The sequence below is a fragment of the Bactrocera latifrons genome, unplaced genomic scaffold (genome assembly GCF_001853355.1).
Source record: "Bactrocera latifrons isolate USDA-ARS-PBARC rearing strain unplaced genomic scaffold, ASM185335v1 scaffold_13, whole genome shotgun sequence".
Classification (NCBI taxonomy): Eukaryota; Metazoa; Arthropoda; class Insecta; order Diptera; family Tephritidae; genus Bactrocera; species Bactrocera latifrons.
The window spans coordinates 686,703-705,954 of record NW_017534741.1 but is presented as its reverse complement, the minus strand read 5'-3'; the positions used below and the strand labels follow the sequence as shown (position 1 = coordinate 705,954).

General features: G+C 35.6%; 1 protein-coding gene across 1 annotated transcript in view; it reads left to right on the top strand.

Moving 5' to 3' along the window:
• The window catches only part of LOC108979014 (tyrosine-protein kinase receptor torso), a 124,357-nt gene extending 106,320 nt beyond the window's left edge, over positions 1-18,037 (top strand). Inside the window, exons 13-17 of the mRNA XM_018949576.1 lie at positions 2,777-2,871; positions 4,647-4,766; positions 12,266-12,403; positions 15,330-15,473; positions 17,749-18,037. Coding sequence (XP_018805121.1) covers positions 2,777-2,871; positions 4,647-4,766; positions 12,266-12,403; positions 15,330-15,473; positions 17,749-17,884 — 633 coding nt within the window. The 3' untranslated portion in view covers positions 17,885-18,037. The remainder of the gene's footprint in view (positions 1-2,776; positions 2,872-4,646; positions 4,767-12,265; positions 12,404-15,329; positions 15,474-17,748) is intronic.
• Positions 18,038-19,252: the final 1,215 nt, after the last annotated feature.

Here is a 19,252-nt window from a genome sequence, read left to right as displayed (position 1 = left end):
TTTTTTTTTTTTTTTTGTATTCCTTGACGACAATTGTGGTGCTGAATGTCCCGCCGTCGGCTGCTTAAAACAAAATCGATCACAGAAACATCGGACGATTTGTTCATTACATTCAACAAAATTAATCGAAAAAACATTTTTTAATCAGCGTGAGGTTCAAAATTAAAAGTGTTCCATTAGTTTTGTAAAGAAATAATTATATAATAAAAAAAGGAATGAATCAGCACAATATTACAATATTTTATACGATTGGTCATAGAGTGTTACGAAGATTAAAAATCTATAAAAAATATATGAAATTTCTAAATGCTGATGTCAAATAAAAGAGGCAGAAAAGTAGTTGAAATTTAAAAATTTTTGAGAGTAATTTGCACAAGCGTGGTCACATTAGACAGCAAATGACATACTAAAACACCTCATCGTACTGATATGTAAAAAAAAAGCAATCAAGCTCAAAGGTAGAAAAAATGTCTCCGCGATCATAAAATTACATTATACCTACCGTTTCTGACATATAACGTTTGAAAAAGTTATAAAATAAAAACAGGCTTCTCCACCTTGTAGATGAAGTGGTAACATGTGCATGTGCAAAAATATGCAAAAGTTTTTCTTATGTACTCCGTAGCTCTTCGCATAAATCAGTAAAATTGATATTTGTGCATCATATTTTTTTTCCAATTTTGACTTCTTCGATTTTTCAACAATGCCTTCTTTTAATTCTTTTCAGCTACCAAATTGTCGTCCAACTTCATTAACTCTTGAGGAAAGAAGACCCCAAAGATTTCAATTGGATTCAGGTCCGGACTTATAGCTGGTCAATCCAATAACGGGATACTTTTTGACTCGAGAAATTACTTCGTAAACCTTGAAACATGTATAGGGACATTATCTTTTTGCAATATCCAGTCTTCGCCATGAAACATTTCCTCAAATGATATAAGTTCGCTTTCAAGGAGCTCTGTATACATTTGTGAGCTAAACATTACCCATACTATGAGAGATACACCGCCATAGTTACGCCTATAGCAAGTCCGCCGGGGATGCCTTGGATCACGCCAATATTTCTTATTTAAATCTGGATCATCCAAATTAAACTTTTTCTCATCACTGAAGACCACCTTTTTAAACTAATTTTCCGAAAACTTATATAATATATTTCGAAAAATGTAACTCGAACTTTGCCATCATATTTCAAGTGCAAATCCTTTCGACAAATCTGTTGTACCCTTTGCCTAGTTACTGGCAATTTCGTCTACTTCTTCTTCTTCTTCTTAATTGGCGTAGACACCGCTTACGCGATTATAGCCGAGTTAACAACAGCGCGGCAGTCGTTTCTTCTTTGCGCTACGTGGCGCCAATTGGATATTCCAAGCGAAGCCAGACCCGTCTCCACCTGGTCCTTCCAACGGAGTGGGGGTCTTCCTCTCTCTTCCTCTGTTTCCCCCGGCGGGTACTGCGTCGAGTACTTTCAGAGCTAGAGTGTTTTCGTCCATTCGGAAAACATGACCTAGCCAGCGTAGCCGCTGTCTTTTAATTCGCTGAACTATGTCAATGTCGTCGTATATCTCATACAGCTCATCGTTCCATCGAATGTGATATTCGTCGTGGTCAACGCACAAAGGGCCGTACATCTTTCGCAGAACTTTTCTCTCGAAAACCCGCAACGTCAACTCAACAGTTGTTGTAATCGTCCAAGCCCTTGCACCATATTGCAGGACGGAAGTTATGAGTGACTTATTGAGTTTGGTTTTTGTTCGTCGAGAGAGCACTTGCTTCTTAGTTGTCTACTCACTCCTGCGTTGGATTTCCAGGCTAATATTGTTGGTGGTGTATACGCTGGATCCAAGATAGACGAAATTATCTACAACTTCAAAAGTTATGACTGTCAACAGTGACGTGGGAGCCAAGTCGCGAGTGCGACAACTGTTTGTTTGAAGACAGGAGATATTTCGTTTTGCCCTCGTTCACTGAAAGAGCCATTTGTTTTGCTTCCTTGTGAAGTTTGGAGAAAGCAGAAGTAACGGCGCGGGTGTTGAGCCCGTATATCAATATCATAGTCAAAGGAATAATATCGGATATATAATTAATTGTACTATCAATAAAAATGTTTGCACAAATATCAATTTTACTGACGTATACTTTTTGTAAAAATAAGTTAGATTTCCTATTCGCTTTATAGTAATAAGCAAAAACTATAAGCTTTGACCGGAGACTTAAATCTGGTACCACGGAGAACAGTTAGTCCTTGGAGTTCGCTCCAGTCTACTCATTGGGTTGGACCCTTTGAGGGGATTCGTTGTGGCTGTGGTTTAAATCTAAAGGCAAATTAAATTGAAAGTTCAGTTCACTGCGGTCGGGTGCCGGATCCACAGCACGACAAAGGTTTTAAGTCGAACCCGACCAAGGTGGAAAAGGTGTCATTTGACCAATTTGAACCAAGTAATACGTGCTTTATTGGACATATGATATTTTAAGCACCGTGGGGTAAGGCCGTAGTCGACAGGTACTCCAGTAAAAACACAACGACTGTTAACGAAATTGAATAGCTGAAAACGATTCATGAGTAGAAGTGTTTTAAAAGAAGATTTTAAGCTATGTCTAACCAACTCAAAGTTATGTCAAAGTTATTCAACGTTTATATACCAACAATTCTGTTATTTTTGTATCGCAATTGCTTTCATTTTCTTTTATATTTAGCCTTTTCAAGTCAACCCGAGAGCGACTATTTCATAGTAAGCTGTGCTAATTCATCTTTTTATATTTTTACTTTTTCCAGGAATTTTTAGCAAAGAATAAAGTGGTGCATCGTGACTTGGCTGCACGGAACGTGCTCGTCGCACCAGATCGTACCATTAAAATTGCTGACTTTGGGTGAGTTTTCAGCGCTAATGAGTAGCTCTTTCATTACATAATTCGGAGTAATTTCAATCTGTTGCTAGCATATTTAATCGTTTAATAAATTAACTGTGGTAATTTTTGGGAGAATAAGCTGAACGTGATAATCTTTTGTCACAATTAACATGAAAAGAAGTGAGACAACGCTAAATCTCAAAAATTAGCTGTCATCATTTGTGAATGGATTTAATTGTATTTTACATAGATATTTATGCGACATCTGCCTGAAACTGTAATAAACAAAATAAAGAGTTTCTCTCGTTTTATTTAAGACACTATATAACTCTATTTCGCATGAAAATAAAGTTTATTAGATAGATGCACATCTATGTACATAAATCCATATAAAAAGGGGAGGTGGATATGCACCGCTTCGTGTCTTATTTATTAGCAAAATAACGAGTGTTTTTAGACGTGTGGTTTTAATGAGGCAATATTTTCTTCGAATTTCGTCTTTTTGACATAGACTTATTCGGTAACAATAGCTGCGAATCGTGCATATTTATTACCAAAATAATTGTTCGTTTCGCGTGACGTATGCGCTAAGATTTATTGCGACGCGTTGCATCCTCAAAAAGTCACTATTTAGTGTACTCTATGGGCAGATGGAATAATTGGTCGATATTTCTTCAAACAATCAAGCTAGTCATAATGCTTAAGTTAATGGAGAATGCTATAGAGTCATGATTATTGACTTTTTTTGGAGGATGTTGATGTGGACGACCTTTGGTTACAACAAGAAAGCTCTCCTTGCAATACAAATTGAAGAAAAAATGATTTTATGGAAAGGAAGTTTTAGTGAGTGCATCGTGGACCTGTGACGTGACTTTCAGCATCGTGCGATTTCACATCGTTGGGCCATTTTTTGTGGGGTTGAGTGAAGTCGCTTCTCTATGCAGATAAGCCCGAGACGATTGACGCCTTCGAAGAGAAGGCGCTATTGCTGCCATATGGTTCCAATTACTGCAACAAGTGGTTAGAAATTGGGCCTCTCGACAGAAATTTATAAGAGTTAGCCGCGACATTCACTAGCGAGAAATAATTTTAAAAAATTATGGAAGACTTTTATCTTTTTACTAAAGTTAAATTCTTGACTATAGAATTAAATTATATCATTTTATTTCCGCATGAAAGCCACATGTATAAAAAAAGATTTACAAAAGTTTAATCTTTTGCTTGAAATCGTTGAAGTAGTATAGTAGCCTCATGAAGTTTTCCGTAAAGGAAACGATATCTGATTCTCGATTCATACTTTAGACTGATTCAAATCACAGCACATTCTATTCTATTATAAGATAGTAGAAACTAGAAAACACTGAAAGCTCTAAAATCGCTTTATATTTGGCGAAAAGAACCGTGAAAATTACATTCATTCTTGTAATTAGAAAGAAAATGTCGCATTTACTTTGTTATAATTTAATATTATATTACATTACTGAAAAGTGAAAAATTTTGCACCATTCATTTGGAAGTTCCGGTAATAATATTAAATTTCTGGTCACAAACTTTCTGGTCTACCTGCTTAACGCTTTTACTATCTCTCTCGCTCGCTCTCTCTCTTGAATCTTTATTCGTTTTACTTGCGTGCGGCGTAAGGCAAGTTCATCGCAATTCATTATCTTTGCACTCGCATTCGCTCTATTATTAAGTATAATTATTTTTACCAACGTTTTTATCTCATTTTTGGACGGCATTGATGTTGCGCTTTTGATGATTACTGCTTACCGACATAATTATAAACAACAACAAAGCCTGAGTCGTGACATTTACCAGGAGAATGTGTATAAGAAAACCGGAAATGGGAAATTGCCCATCAAATGGTTGGCCTTGGAATCAATGACTCACCAGGTGTACACGACGCAGAGCGATGTGTAAGTATGAGAAATATTTGTAATTCGTAATTAGGGAGCTCATATAAAATTTTCTAGAGAATAGGACAAGAAAGCCATACAACTTTTATAGAGTACGAGTGCACACGAAGCCCAATGCATAAATACATACATATAAATCTATATTAAGGGCAAATTATACAAATGTGAAGCTATTTTATTTGAAATTTCATTTATGTATATTCATTACCCTTCTTCCAATTGCTGCTTATTTCGTCTGATAATTGTTTGAAAATTCGAAATAAACAGCTGCTGGTTACAATTTTGTTACAAAACTCTTCAATGACATGTGTTTACCTGAAGTTGTTGCTACACAACAGTAAGCACGTGAAATTAATTCTTGCTTGGCCATTGTTCAAATATTTGCGTAATTAACTTGACGGGGTCACTACTATGGTAACATCAAATATATTTAGAAATTTATGTATGCATATTCACATTAGAAACTGTCATATTGCCGGTTAAACTATTTGGTATAAAAAAGTAGAACACTGAAAATTACTACTCAGCAATAATAACTGAAGTACGCGGCTTTCAACATAAAGTATGTGCACGAAAAAAACTGGTTACATAGAAATCCGCACAGCTTAGAAATTTCTAATGGTAAAATCAAAATTCAAATTTACACGCAAAGTTTACTACATTATCTACATAATTGCATTATATTTTTTACAAAAATATTTTTAGTGGAAAATTTGTCAGCAATCATATAAACGTTCGCGTTACGGTTTTGCACAAATAGCTGGGAAATCCAGGCACATCGCCAAAAAATTAAAATTTTCAAAATCTTCGGTAACTTTCATACATACTTAAAAGACACAGTGACTCCTTATCATTGAATAGAAAGGCCGGTAGTGGTAGAAATTTTGGATTTGAATCTCCACTTGTAGCAAAAAAGTGTTGACCTATTTGTAACGAAATCCTGGACTTCCAGTACGAGATGTCACCAAAAAAGTGCAAATGTCACCTTCATATGTACGGATATGTACAGAAAGTACGCAAACGAAATGGACTACGTTCCTTCAAAGAGAATGCAGCACCAAACCGCAATGATAACCAACATGTTTTGGCAAAAGGACAATTATATGAAAAGTTCATGCCTAATTTCAACTGCATTGTAATGGACGATGAATCCTATGTAAAAGCAGACTTTAAACAAATTCGAGGGCGACAATTTTACACAGCCAACAAAAGGGAAATTCTTCTGATAAATTTAAAAATAAAAAGCTTGACAAATTCCCAAAAAAAATTCTAGCATGGCAGGTCATTTAAGAGTGCGGTTTTAAAAATGAACCTTTTGTAGGCTGTGGAACAATAAATCAAGAAATTTATGTTAATGAGTGCTTACAGAAACGTCTTTTGCCTTTAATTAAGCTTCATAATGATCCAGTACTCTTTTGGCCTGATCTTGCGACATGTCATTACGGAAAAACCACTTTAAAGTCATACCAAGACAATAGCGTGGTTGTTGATCCCAAAGAGGTAAACCCTCCGAATTACCCAGAGCTCAGGCCGATTGAGACCCATAGGGCCATTATTAAAGCGAAACTATTAAAGACGCAACATACAGTGAAAAATTAGAAGCAATTTAGGAATAAGTGGCGAAACGTCACTACAGACTTCAATAGGGATTCTGTGCAAGCGCTTAGTAAGGATGTTAAGTCTAAATTACGATTATCCGCTTATGAAAAAATATCCTGAATTCGTATAAATCCACATGTAAACTATAACTGGTATAAATATTACTGAAATTGAATAATAAACATAAGTTTTATAACGTTATACGTTCGACCAATTTGTTTTCATTTCATATATTTTTCAATTTAGAAAAAAAGTAGCTTAAAGTTCACTTGCTCTGAAATCGTAATAAGGGCTGCACAGACCGAATTTATGAAATACGCTTTTTATCTTCAGCTTCAGTTCGTCAGTTGTAGCAAATCCCTAACTTCTATTTGTAATATTATGAATACGACCAATTTTGTTCATGCTTTTGCAACATGTTGTCACAGGGTATATTAGTTTCGTTCAGCTAACGGTTATTTGTGACATCTAAGTCTAATCCATATAGATCAATATACAGAATTATGTATATAACGGGCGATCTTAGTGGAGGTCTCCTTTCAATAGCCTTTTTTGGCAGATAACGCGCGAGTCGTGTCAAGCTGCCATGACAGCTTTGTTCAGTATTGCTTGCATTTCACCATAGGAGCACTTACGGTTGAAGAGCGTTCACAAATCGAGGCCCATTTCTATCTCAATGGGTATGTAAAGAAGCAAAATTATAGCATTTGAAATGAAGAGCGACCTGAAAAGGTTCAAGAGCTGCCATTTAATCTGGAAAAAAACAAGGCTTCAATCAATATATTTACTGAGAGATCACTTCGGTGAGCAGATTATTTCATGTTTTGGGTTAATCGATTGGCCACCAAGATCGACTGTTGGAACACCGTTAGACTTTTTCCTATGGGGATAGATAAAGTATAAAGTATTTGCGGATAATCTCGCTTCGATTCAGGCTTTGGAACAAATATAACGCATGTCATTCGCCAATTACTATTCGAAATGTTCGAACGAATCAACGAAAATTGGACTCAACGGATGGACCATCTGAGACATAGCCGCAATTAATATTTGAAAGCATTTTTACGGCTGTGATCCTTGCGAGCCTATAAAATGTTCCGTTACACCCGCATTTAGTATTTCCCTACTTGTTTTCAGTACATTTTACTGAAAGCATGTAAACTTTTCATTCATATTTAAAGAAAAGGAATATCAAATGATTTTATATCGCATTTTAAATAGAAATACTCTCAAGAGATTATTGATACGTTAACATGGAACAGAAGGCATTTGTGGTACAATACTGGCTACGAGTGAGAACACACAGCAGTATTAGTTTTGCACGAAATTTAAATGAATTTACTTTCATGATGAAATTCGTAATTTTCTCCATTTCAAATATTAAACTTTCACAGCAAATTACTTTTGATTCATTCATTTCATTGTAAAGCGAGCTAAAAATATAAACAGTATGTGCTCGGCAATTTATTCTTACCACTCAACGAAATTATTACTTTAACATACATATCCATACATAGCATACATTCAGAAATACATACATACCTACATATGTACTATTTCAGACATTGTGGTCCAAATATGTATGCAATTTTTAACCCACTTGAATAATTTTAATAAAATGCAAATAAAACGCAACGCTGTTATGATAATAATGTATTCAAACACGCATGCCATTGTCTGGTGCAATTTACAGTTACTCCAAGTTTCAAGTTTTGCTCTAAAAAAGAATTCAAAGTATACAAGCTCTAGATTTTCAATTTAAACCGTGTCCAAATCAATTTACTTTTCCCATATATTTTATATGGGATTTTTTGATCTTTTGCAAAAAAAGTCTTTATCTCCGTAGCAAATAAACCCACAACTTTAAAGAATAAATAATTTTTCTAAGAAATGGTTCAGTAATTTTTTTTGTTTTCATAATCATATTTCTTTAAAAGTTATGCATCAAATGTTAGCATTCATATAGTACACCGCCTCGTATGAATAACAAAGAATGTTTTTGTCTTAATTACAATATAGGGTAGTCTTTTCGTATTTCTAATCAAACTTCAACTTATTTTTTTATATTTCTACTAATAAATAAATAAAGAATTATATACCATTTTGGTCGATCACTTTTTGCCATTTTTTCGCTAGAGATGTTATTTCATCAGTGGACAATATCCAGAACGGAAGCGAACGAACCATTATTGTGCTACACGAACTGATACAGCTTCGGCTCCGCAATTTTCACAAATTTCATTGGTGACTTGTGTGGTTCCCTTTTTTCAACAAAAATTTCAAAATATAGAGCATTTCTTAATTATTTTCACTAATTTTTGAACAGCTGTAACTTTGTTCTCACTTCTCACCTTTTTAACACTATATGGTATGACACAATGTGATTGGTAGCACTGGAGATATACTATGTGACTGCAACGAAAACTATTGACAAAATACGAAAAGACTTTTTCGACTACCCAATATTCAATTTTAAATAAATGTTAATGAAAAAAATTACTAATTTTTTGTAGAGAGGCAAGTTTGCGTTAGAATATCATTTTTGAAAGTTTGACATTTACTTTAGCTGTAGCTTTAGAACATTTAGCTTTCTTGGGTTTAATTTATTTAGACTTTTAACTATAGGTAATTGAATACTAACTTCATCCCCGTGAAATTACTTGAGTTCGCGTATAAAAATATACATATAATTGTGACCAAATGTACGGAAATTGTAAATAACACTTAAAATATTTATTTGTTCACCAATATTTATTTTGCCGCCTTTAAAGTAATCCCGACTTGATGTGTAATACACTTATGTTAACGATTTTCCCAGTCCAAGAAACACTTTTCATAAAGACTTTTTGGGATGCCCTTCAGCTCTTTTAGTGCATTTTTTTTCCTTTCTTCTATCGGCTAATATGGTGAATACGGTGTTGATCGATTTCAATCATTACCCTTTTTGCTTTCAATTCGGTCACAATCGTGACTCGACGCGAAAGCAATTTAGCTTTATCGGGACGAGTCGAACAAGAACGCATTTCAAACCCAAAATGAACTCACGAGAGATGTCAAGCTCTACTGCCATCTCTCTAACATTTGCTTGAATATTTTCAAGCACCATAACCTTCACTTTTTTTAATATTTTCATGAGTTGAAGAGGTCGAAGATCGTCTAGAACGAGGCATATACGACTTCTCGAACATTTTTGAAGGCTTTGTACCACACTAGGTTTGCATTTTTGATAAAACTGAATCACCATAAGCCTTTTTCAACATTCGCAGTGATTCCGCACACAAGATTTGGTTGGAAATACAAAATGTGTGACAAATTCTTTGTTCGGTATTTTTATCCATTGTAAAAACCGCAACACACTACTGAGGTGTACCGACTTAAGCAGCTGGTCATATTTGGCATTGTAATTAAGGACAGTCCTAACAATTTAGCAAAATACATTTTTGTTGAAATATCATTTTCCCAGGGAATTTAATTACAATTTCCAAATGCTTTTTTGTCACAATGTAAAAATGTAAATGTCATTGTGCTTTAAAACATTTAGCTTCCTTAGGTTTAACTTATTGAGACTTTTTAATATTATTGAATACTATTTATGCCATTGTTCAGTTTTTTTTTTTAACGAAGTCCAAGTTACTTCCCATTTCATCAATTATCTAGTTGTGAAGGTTAGCCGGACATAATTAGTGCATTTTCGCGCCATTTTCGACAATTAATTTGTGTGTAAAAAGACAGACATTGTAAATGTTTTGTGAAGTGCAATAAACAAAGAGCATGGATGAGTATTGTGATTGTGTTGTTGTCTATTTCTATGTTTTTCAATGAACTATTATCTGAGTCAACAGACCTAACGTTAATGGAAGGCGTGTACATTGAGGAGTATATCTGTAGTGATATAGATGACAACGAGAATGTATTGGAAAAATTGCCAGAGGGCAAATCTTCTGAGTACATTGCTAGTGATGAAGAAGAAATGTTGCTGAAATTGGGGTAAGTAACATTCCCGTGTACTTTTCAAAGGACAAGGACATTGAGAGGTCAACAGAACCGATTACAACCAATAGCACTAAACCCAGAACAGCAAATATAGTTCGACGACACCCTTCGGTTACAGTATATGCAGTTCACCGAATATCAAATATAAAATAATAATTTACCCAGTGCTTTACATCGCAAATAAAAAAAAAATTTTACACTTCACCAACATCGATTAAATACGGAATAAAGACATAAGTAGTTGCGGATATTCGTACAAAGTTTTGTCTAAATTTTCAAATTTGGTAAAATATTCAGCAGCTGCACAGCGTTGGAAGCATTGGATCTAGACATCGACAGATAAGCTTTTTAAAACTCGTGATTTGGCATTACTTTTACTGAATAATTATATGACATTGGTGGGAACTATGAGAAGTAATAAGCGCTTTTTGTTGGTTTGTGGTACTAAACAGCAGATAAGGCGATTATCAGTTCTAAGCAATCGTTTCTTCTTCAATGGATATGTCACCATTGTTCTTTGAGCACTTCGCATCCTAATAAAAAATTATTGAAAACTATCCCAAGAAGTTTTGGAGTAAACACAATTGACCACTTAGTAGAAACATAAGTGCCACAGACAAACTAATCGTTGGTCCGTAGTTGTTTTCTCGAATATGTGGCGCTGAAAAACGCTTACCCAAAAGTCATTTATCAGCTGATATTGTCCGAAATGGCTGGCCAGTTTACCCGAGTTCAATGTGCAATAAAACATTCGAGCACTGCACGATTTGCAAGAAACCTGTGTGTCCTCAACATCATACAGCGTTAATAGTTTATACATTATATGGCCTTGAACATACGCAATAAATAATGCAGGTATACAGGAAGCTGTCGTCATTTATAATCAATTTCGGGCTAATTAGAGGCCCATACACATAATCCTGAACGTTAAAAAACCAAGAATATTTTGGTACTTACCAATATATTCGCTATAAATGGGGAAATTAATTTATAATCAACAAATCTGAGAAATGTTAAGAACAAAATAAAATTTGAATCAATAAATCTAAGAAATCTTAAAAGTAAAATCAGTAAAACTAAGAAATATTAGAAAAAAAACGAAAAACATACGGTTTTTATAGAATATTGGAGCTTATATATTGGTTTTGATGAAAAGAATCGGCTTCGGCGCCACCTTTGGGACAATTTATTCCATTTTTACTTTATTGTATAATATGTGTCCCCAACATAATGATACCTTCAATAGGCTAATACTATAATAAAAAATCTCACGCGGAAAGCGATAAGTTGCAAAAATTTAAAGAAAGAAAACCTAAAATCAAAATCTCTTCCATTTCTTCAGTAAAAATAATAAAGTATTAACAAGTCCATAGATCTGGATATGTCAGATAAGTTTATATTCTAAACTAGACTTCCACATTAACATGATCGGGCTAATTAGAGGCCCATACACATAATCCTGAACGTTAAAAAACCAAGAATATTTTGGTACTTGCTAATATATTCGCTATAAATGGGGAAATTGGTTCTTCAGTCGTTGCTACATAACAAACACACAGCTTTTATTTGAATTCCATCTTTTCATATAGGATTTCTTCATTCGCTGTTTGATACACCTGTGTTCTCACATACTTATGTAAATTCAATTAACCTAAATTATATGAGAATATTTATGTATGTACGTATGTATTTGGGTCTTTCACTTTTACCCATGATGCACACTTTTTCATGCAGAAGTGCTGCCTGGTCGTTAATGAATTTTATATCTGTTTTTAAATATTTTCATATGTTTATTTTTTCATATCGGATTGGATGTCACCAATATAAATATAATAAACCACGCTGCCGTAACGAAAACTGACCTTTATGCATATTTTTTACGCCAATATAATGGAAACATTCAACAGTTGGTCGTATGGCATACTGCTCTATGAGATTGTGACACTCGGCGGCACACCGTACCCCTCAATACCGACGCATCGGCTTTTGCATCTGCTGAAGACCGGCTATCGCATGGAGAAGCCAAGGAATTGCGGACCTGAATTGTAAGTAAATCAACGATGTTATTTAAGCACACGTATATACATACATATATGTATGTATGCATCTATACATTTTTATATAAGCAATATACATATGTCCGTAAATGTTTTAAGTCTTACATACATTCCTTTGTAGAGGAAATTGAAGTTTAATTTTCCGCCTACCCATAGTTAAAACTTGATGCGCTATTTGCAAACGTATTGTATATAACTTTATACATATACTAGGTATGTATATACACATATATGTTTATTTATTTTGAATATCAGATAATCTCACATAAATATACATACATACATATTCATATACGATTCATTTACATTAAGTTGATCCTTATTGGCGGAAATTCACAACTCAATTCAAGTATAATATCACTTGCACGAGTCGCAGGACCACGCAAACCTCCAACGCAATCACAACAAACATATAACCGTACTTTGCGATAGTCAAGCCGCACTTAAAGCAACCTCTGCCTAGGAGATCAAATCGCTGCTAGTGCGCTGGTGCAGGAGAACGGCTGAATAGCCTACCGGAAAGTGCACCAAGTGCACCTCATTTGAATGCCCGGTCACAAAAGTATAACAATTTTGTGATTTACGTCAGTACCTGTGGGCGACGTATTTTTGGTACCAATTGCTTGAGGTGGATAGGGTCACCTTTGCCACCTTGGTCGGGTACGAGGCCGATCCAAAACCTCTGCCGTGCTTTTTGTTCGCCACCCGGCCGCAGTGCGATTCCACATTGGGGTTGTCCACGAATCTCCACAAAGGGTCAAACCCAATGAGCAGATTGGAGTAAACTCTTAGGGCTAACTGCTCACCGTGGTACCAGGTTAAAGTCTCTTTTAAAAACTTGTAGTTTTTTCTACTACCAGTTGAGCCCCCATAACTCAATGACTGGTGATATTTGTCGCTTGAACAACAAATGTCTTTATATTAGGACTTTAATATAAAGTCTATAATATCATTTCAAGCTGAGTATTATAGCACTATCTCTGACATAGACTATGCTGACATTTCAAGGCAAGCTCAGAAAGAAAGACATACTGCATATGGATTTTAGTCGCCTCTTACGACGGGCATGCCTTACCGCGGGTAAATTCTAACCCTTACCCGCAGGGGGAGGTCACAAAGGTATAGCCGGGAATGAGCTGGCTGATGAGCTCAACCGCTCTGCGGCATCCACTAACTTGATAGGAGCTGAACCATTCATAGCGGTGGGTCGCCATACCACCAAGGAGAAGCTCGGCTGAGAAAAATGAGCAGGCATGCGCCATGTCAAGTTGCTAATGGAGGTTTACTACCTCAGCAGGTTTAAACCTGTAATCAACCTTCCTAGGGACAAATTCACTGCAAGCTAAAGAAGCACTTATACAACATGAACCTAGCCTCTTCCCCAAATTTTTGGTTCCGCGACAGGGAGCCTAAAATCTAAAACACCTGCTAATTGACTACATTGGATCTATATCTACAAATAGAACTCACATCGCTTTACTAGAACCCAGCAATATATTGCATTTTATCAATTTGCTGAGGCTTTGTAATTTAGACAATAGACATAAGGTCGTGGTGCAATCCTCGTCTATTATCTAATCTAATCAAATTTGGAGATTGCCACTGACTAGAATGAATCTCATCATTTTTAAATAGGGACTTTTTCCCTATTTTGTGTACTTATGTGGCTTTCCGATAATAAAATTGAAGAAGTTAAGTTAAACACAAAACAATGGTTCATTTCTATCAGAATTATTATGATTACTGAAGTACCTCAACTCATTTTTTCCATTTGCCAGAGAGATTTAAGTTGAAGAACTTCATATGTAAAATACGAAAAGTCTTCGACGCGTTGAGTTCTCTTCTTCTTTTTTTTTAGATACACGAGCTAACTTTAGTCTCTTTGTGGTATCGAGCCGACTTGTCATGTTACCAAAGAAAAATATTAATAAAATAGTTGATAGATGGATTGAGACATGCCCTTTAACACATGGTGTATTATGCCCTCTCCCGTTATTCATTGAACGCAATCAAATCAAAGAGGCTTAGTCCCTGCTTAATGGATTTAATTTTAATGTTTTCTTTTTACGATTGTGAGGTAATTCAAGAGTATTTGCTCTAGATCACGCCTCTTTTGTCGTAGAAGCGACACTGATGCATGGAAGAGTACCCTAACCTCAAATGCATGACACCGGAGCTTACAGTTGTCTGCACCAAATCTCACAAACTGCCTTAATTTGTTTCTGGGATGAGCTTTTTGAATCGTTTTATATGGAGCTCTCGCAAAAACATACTCGCTAGTCGAAGTCCAGGCATATGTTACCAATCTCGTTTCTTACTGGCCATTTTCTCTTTCAGTAGCTCCTGTCATAAAGGATGGGCTCCTCGACGAAGAACGATTGCAATCCTAGAGGAATTTTTTTTAACTGCTTTCATAATAGAGGTAAAGCTTTGGAGCTACATTGATGACGTTGTTCTAGATGTCACCTTTATGGCTCTCATCTGCTTTATCCTTATCAGAATATGTACTCGTCGCAAAAAATCCTATTCATAGTTTGCGCAGACTTTGAAGTCTTTAGAAAATATCGAAATATGAATTATAATAATAAGTTTCAAGGTCAAGAGCCCACTGTTTTTAGAAAACGCTGTAACCTTTGTTTTAGACTACTGGGGCAAAGGTACACCCTAATCTCGCTCAACTCACGTACATGTGTATAAGCATGTAAGCATGTACATTACATGTCCTTTCTGTATAGCGGACAGATTGCTACCGGCAGGGTATTGTTTGCCAAGAGCTTCTTCGTTTCCCTTATTTATTCACTAACAAAATGAATTTCTTTACAAATTTTCGGTGCTTTTGTTTTAAGGTCCTAATGTGGTTTTTGCACTCTTTTTAACTTTTATGTTTTTTCTTTGCTTGTACCTCGTTTAATAGCTACAACCTCATGTATGCCTGTTGGAATGTAAATCCTGGTGAGCGCCCTACTTTCAGTGAGATTATTAAAATTCTTGAAGATTTCATGTTTGATGAGCCGGAACGCCAAATCGAGACTGTATTGGGTGTGCCGAACTTGGAGTGGTAAGTACATATCAAAAAGGAGAAAGCTATGAATCGATTATTTATATTTTGTTTTATTATATAATAATGCATGTACAAGCGGTAAAGTCGGTTATGTATTTCAATTGGTGAATACGAGAGATGGTGTAATTTAAAATTCCATATAAATTTATTGACAGACATACATTCACATTCACACACATTCACATGTATGTATAGGAGTTTATAATTTATTTGTGCATTTAACAATGAAAAGACGTATTGAACCGTTAGATTACTAGGAGGATAGAAAATTAGAAGAGAAAACGTTATTTCGGTTCCACCGAAGGTATAATACCCTCTACAAATAAAAACTTTCCATACAAAGGTTTGACTTTGATTGTTCAGTTGCTATGGCATCTATATGCTGTAGTGGTCCGATATCGACAGATCCAACAAATAAGCAGTTTTTTTAAGAGAAAAAGTACGTGTGCAAAAAATCTAAACGATATTTCAACAACTGAGGGACTAGTTCTTATATGTATAGGGAGATACGGGCATGGCTATTTGGCGCCAAGATGTTCACTACCGGTGTATCACATAAACTAAGAAGATCTGAATTCGGTTGACTGTCTGTGTGTCCGTCCAACCGTTAGACCGTCTATACAAGCGAGGATATGAGAAAAAAATTGAGAAATCTTAAATTAACTTGTTACACCACGGCACCCAAAGACAGTTGGTTTTGCAGATAGCTGCAATTGAACCTCTACCATGCCCACAAAATGCAATTAATTGAAAACATATAAAATGCTATAACCAAGCTCTACAACACGATACTATACTGTTATTTGGCATAACGCATCACATTAGGAAGGATCTTCTGCAGTTAAAAAAATATATATATCGTGGCCTATATGCGAAAGGAGCATGCAACAGCTTTTTTTGTAGAATATGGTCTGACGAAAACAGGCCCCACGATTAAAATTTAAGTGTGCTCTGCCCGTCCACAAAAAGCAAGACCCCACAATCTGCGCCAACTACCGTCGGATAAGCCTCCTCAACATCGCATATAAGGTTCCATGAAGCGTATTGATTGATTGAAAGACTAAAGCTCACCGTCAACAAACTGATTCGATCTTATCAGCGTGGATTTAGACCTGGAAAATCAACAACCGACCAGATATTCGCCATGCCACAAATCGTGGAAAATATCTGTGAAAAGAGAATCGACTTCCACCACCTCTTCGTCAGTTTTAATGCTGCTTTCGACAGCGCGAAAAAGAGCTGCCTTTGTGCCGCGATGCCTGTATTTGGTATTCGCGAAAAACTAATACGGCTGTGTAAATTTACGTTGAGCATTACCAAAGGCTCCGTCTTGATCGGGCCGTTCGATACCAGGTTTCAGACAGGGCGACACCCTTTCGTGCGACTTCTTCAATATGCTCTTAGAGAAAATAATTGGAGCGGCGAAACTAAATAGGGAAGGTAATATCTTAAGAGTAATAAGAGTACAAAACTACTGGCGTACGGCAATGGCATCGATATCATTGGCCTCAACAACCGCGCTGTTAGTTCTGCTTTCTCCAGAATGGTTACGGAAACGAAACCAATGCTTCCGGTGGTGAACGAGAATAAGACGAAATATCTTCTACCATGAAACGAACAGTCGTCGCACTATTGACAGTCATAACTTCGAAGTCGTAGGTAATTTCGCCTACCTAGGAGCCACTATTAACACAATGTTAACCTAAAAACCCAACGCTGAATAACTCTTGAAAACAGGTGCTACTTCGGACTAAATAGGCAATTGAGAGTAAAGTCCTCCCTCGATGAACAAAAACCAAACTCTATAAGTGTATGACTAGAGCGATGTTGTTAACTCGGATGAAACCGCGTAAGCCGTTTCTATGCCAGTGAAGAAGGAGAAGAATGCCAAATATAGATAAAATGAATAAAGACAAAGATATCGTTGCATTTAGAGCATATATTATATTTAGTATTTTAAAAACAAATTCGGACTACAAGTTTTCTCTGCCATGATATTGTTAGGAATTGTAGACGCAATTGTCAACACTTAATTCTTAGTACTCTTTGGGAGCATGCATTACTTAAGTAGTATTCAATTAGAGCTTAGTTTATAATTATATAAAAACAATTTACGCATTAACATTTATGTTTATCTGGACTTACGAGTATTTCGGAATTATTCTTCCATAATTCATACAGTATACATATAATTATACACCTTTTAAACAATTATCGACATGAGTAAATAAATTGTATAACCAATTTTTCTCCTTTGATTATTTTCCTTTAGCATTGAACAGTACAGCCCTAAAGACATTCAATACCAACAACAACAACAAAATCAACAAGTTCAAGAGCAACCTCAAGATAATGATGAAATGTTGGATACGTCGAATATAGACGATTCCTATTTGAAGCCATTGTAGTCGTACTAAATCGGCTTGGGTGAAGTCTTGGAAATTGGGAGTACAAAAGTTATACAAAGCATTTACATACATACATACATTATATAGTACGTACTTATATACATTGTTAAGTATTTGTGACCGATCAAGAATAAAAGAGACATTTCTAACGTTCTTGGAACCGCCATGCATATGGTACGACACGTGTATGTGAGTATGCGTAGAGAACTAAAACTTCGCATTAATAAGGAATTGAAGTGCACTTTAGTTATGTATACTATATATCTAGAGATGAGAGAAACCAAAGGTTCTTCAGCAATAAATGATTGTACACTCGTACGCCCACACATACAAGTATGCCCTGCAGTCAGATGAGTCGCAGTTATATTATTTAAAATTTAGTAGAACTATTCGGCAAAGTAAACTTTTATTTAAAATAAAAAAAGTGAAATGAAATCTCAAAACAAAGCATGTTATTTGACATACGATCTGGTCATTACGATAACTCTCAGCAGCTGTCATTAGCGAAAGACGAATGAAAAGTTCGGCGATTTGAATTTAGCAAAAGTTTACATTAACTTATTTTATTTCTAAAAAATGTCATACCGTCATCAGAAAGTTCTTTCAAGTTCAAATAAATTTTGTTCCTTAAAAAGTACCTATCGACTTCTAAACTTCTTTTTTTTTTTTGTTGAAATCGAAGCTTGATTTTTGACTCTATCGAACAAAAATAATAACAAATCTGAACCTTCCAACCTAGTTGATTCTTTAAAATGTCATCATCGCCAAAACACTCATCGCTTCGTCAGATGTCAGGATTGAGTTCAGTTTAGATTCGATTAGTCGATATTCGATGAACTAGAGCTCAATAAATTTTATCGGATTGCTCTCAACGGGTGGGGAATAAAAAGTCTTCTTTATAAAGCGTGTTTTTCGATACATATGTAGTGGTAGAAGTAATAAAACGCATATAATTGAAGGTGATGGCCAATAATTTAGCTTTATTATAACTATAAGGGTTTCCGATGATATTTAAGAAGGATTTCGGGCAAGTGACTGTCTCGAATAAATTCCAGCCAAGAGACCAAATTCTCTTCCTCAGCGTTAATCGTCTCGGACTTATCTGCGAAGATAAGCGACTTCATATAACCCCACAAAAAAGAGTCCAGCGATGCTAAATCACACGACCTTGATCACAGGCCGAAATAAGGCGTTCGCGAAAAGTTTGCTTTAAACGACTAATGCATGGAGGAAGACTCAACTTCGAATCCCATCGAAAATACCCTAAGCCGGAAAGTAAATAATTGTTTTTGAACAGACTCTAACTCGTCGGAATGGATTTGGCAATCCAATATAGGTCAAACCAAAGTAATAAAAAGTGTTTTAGTA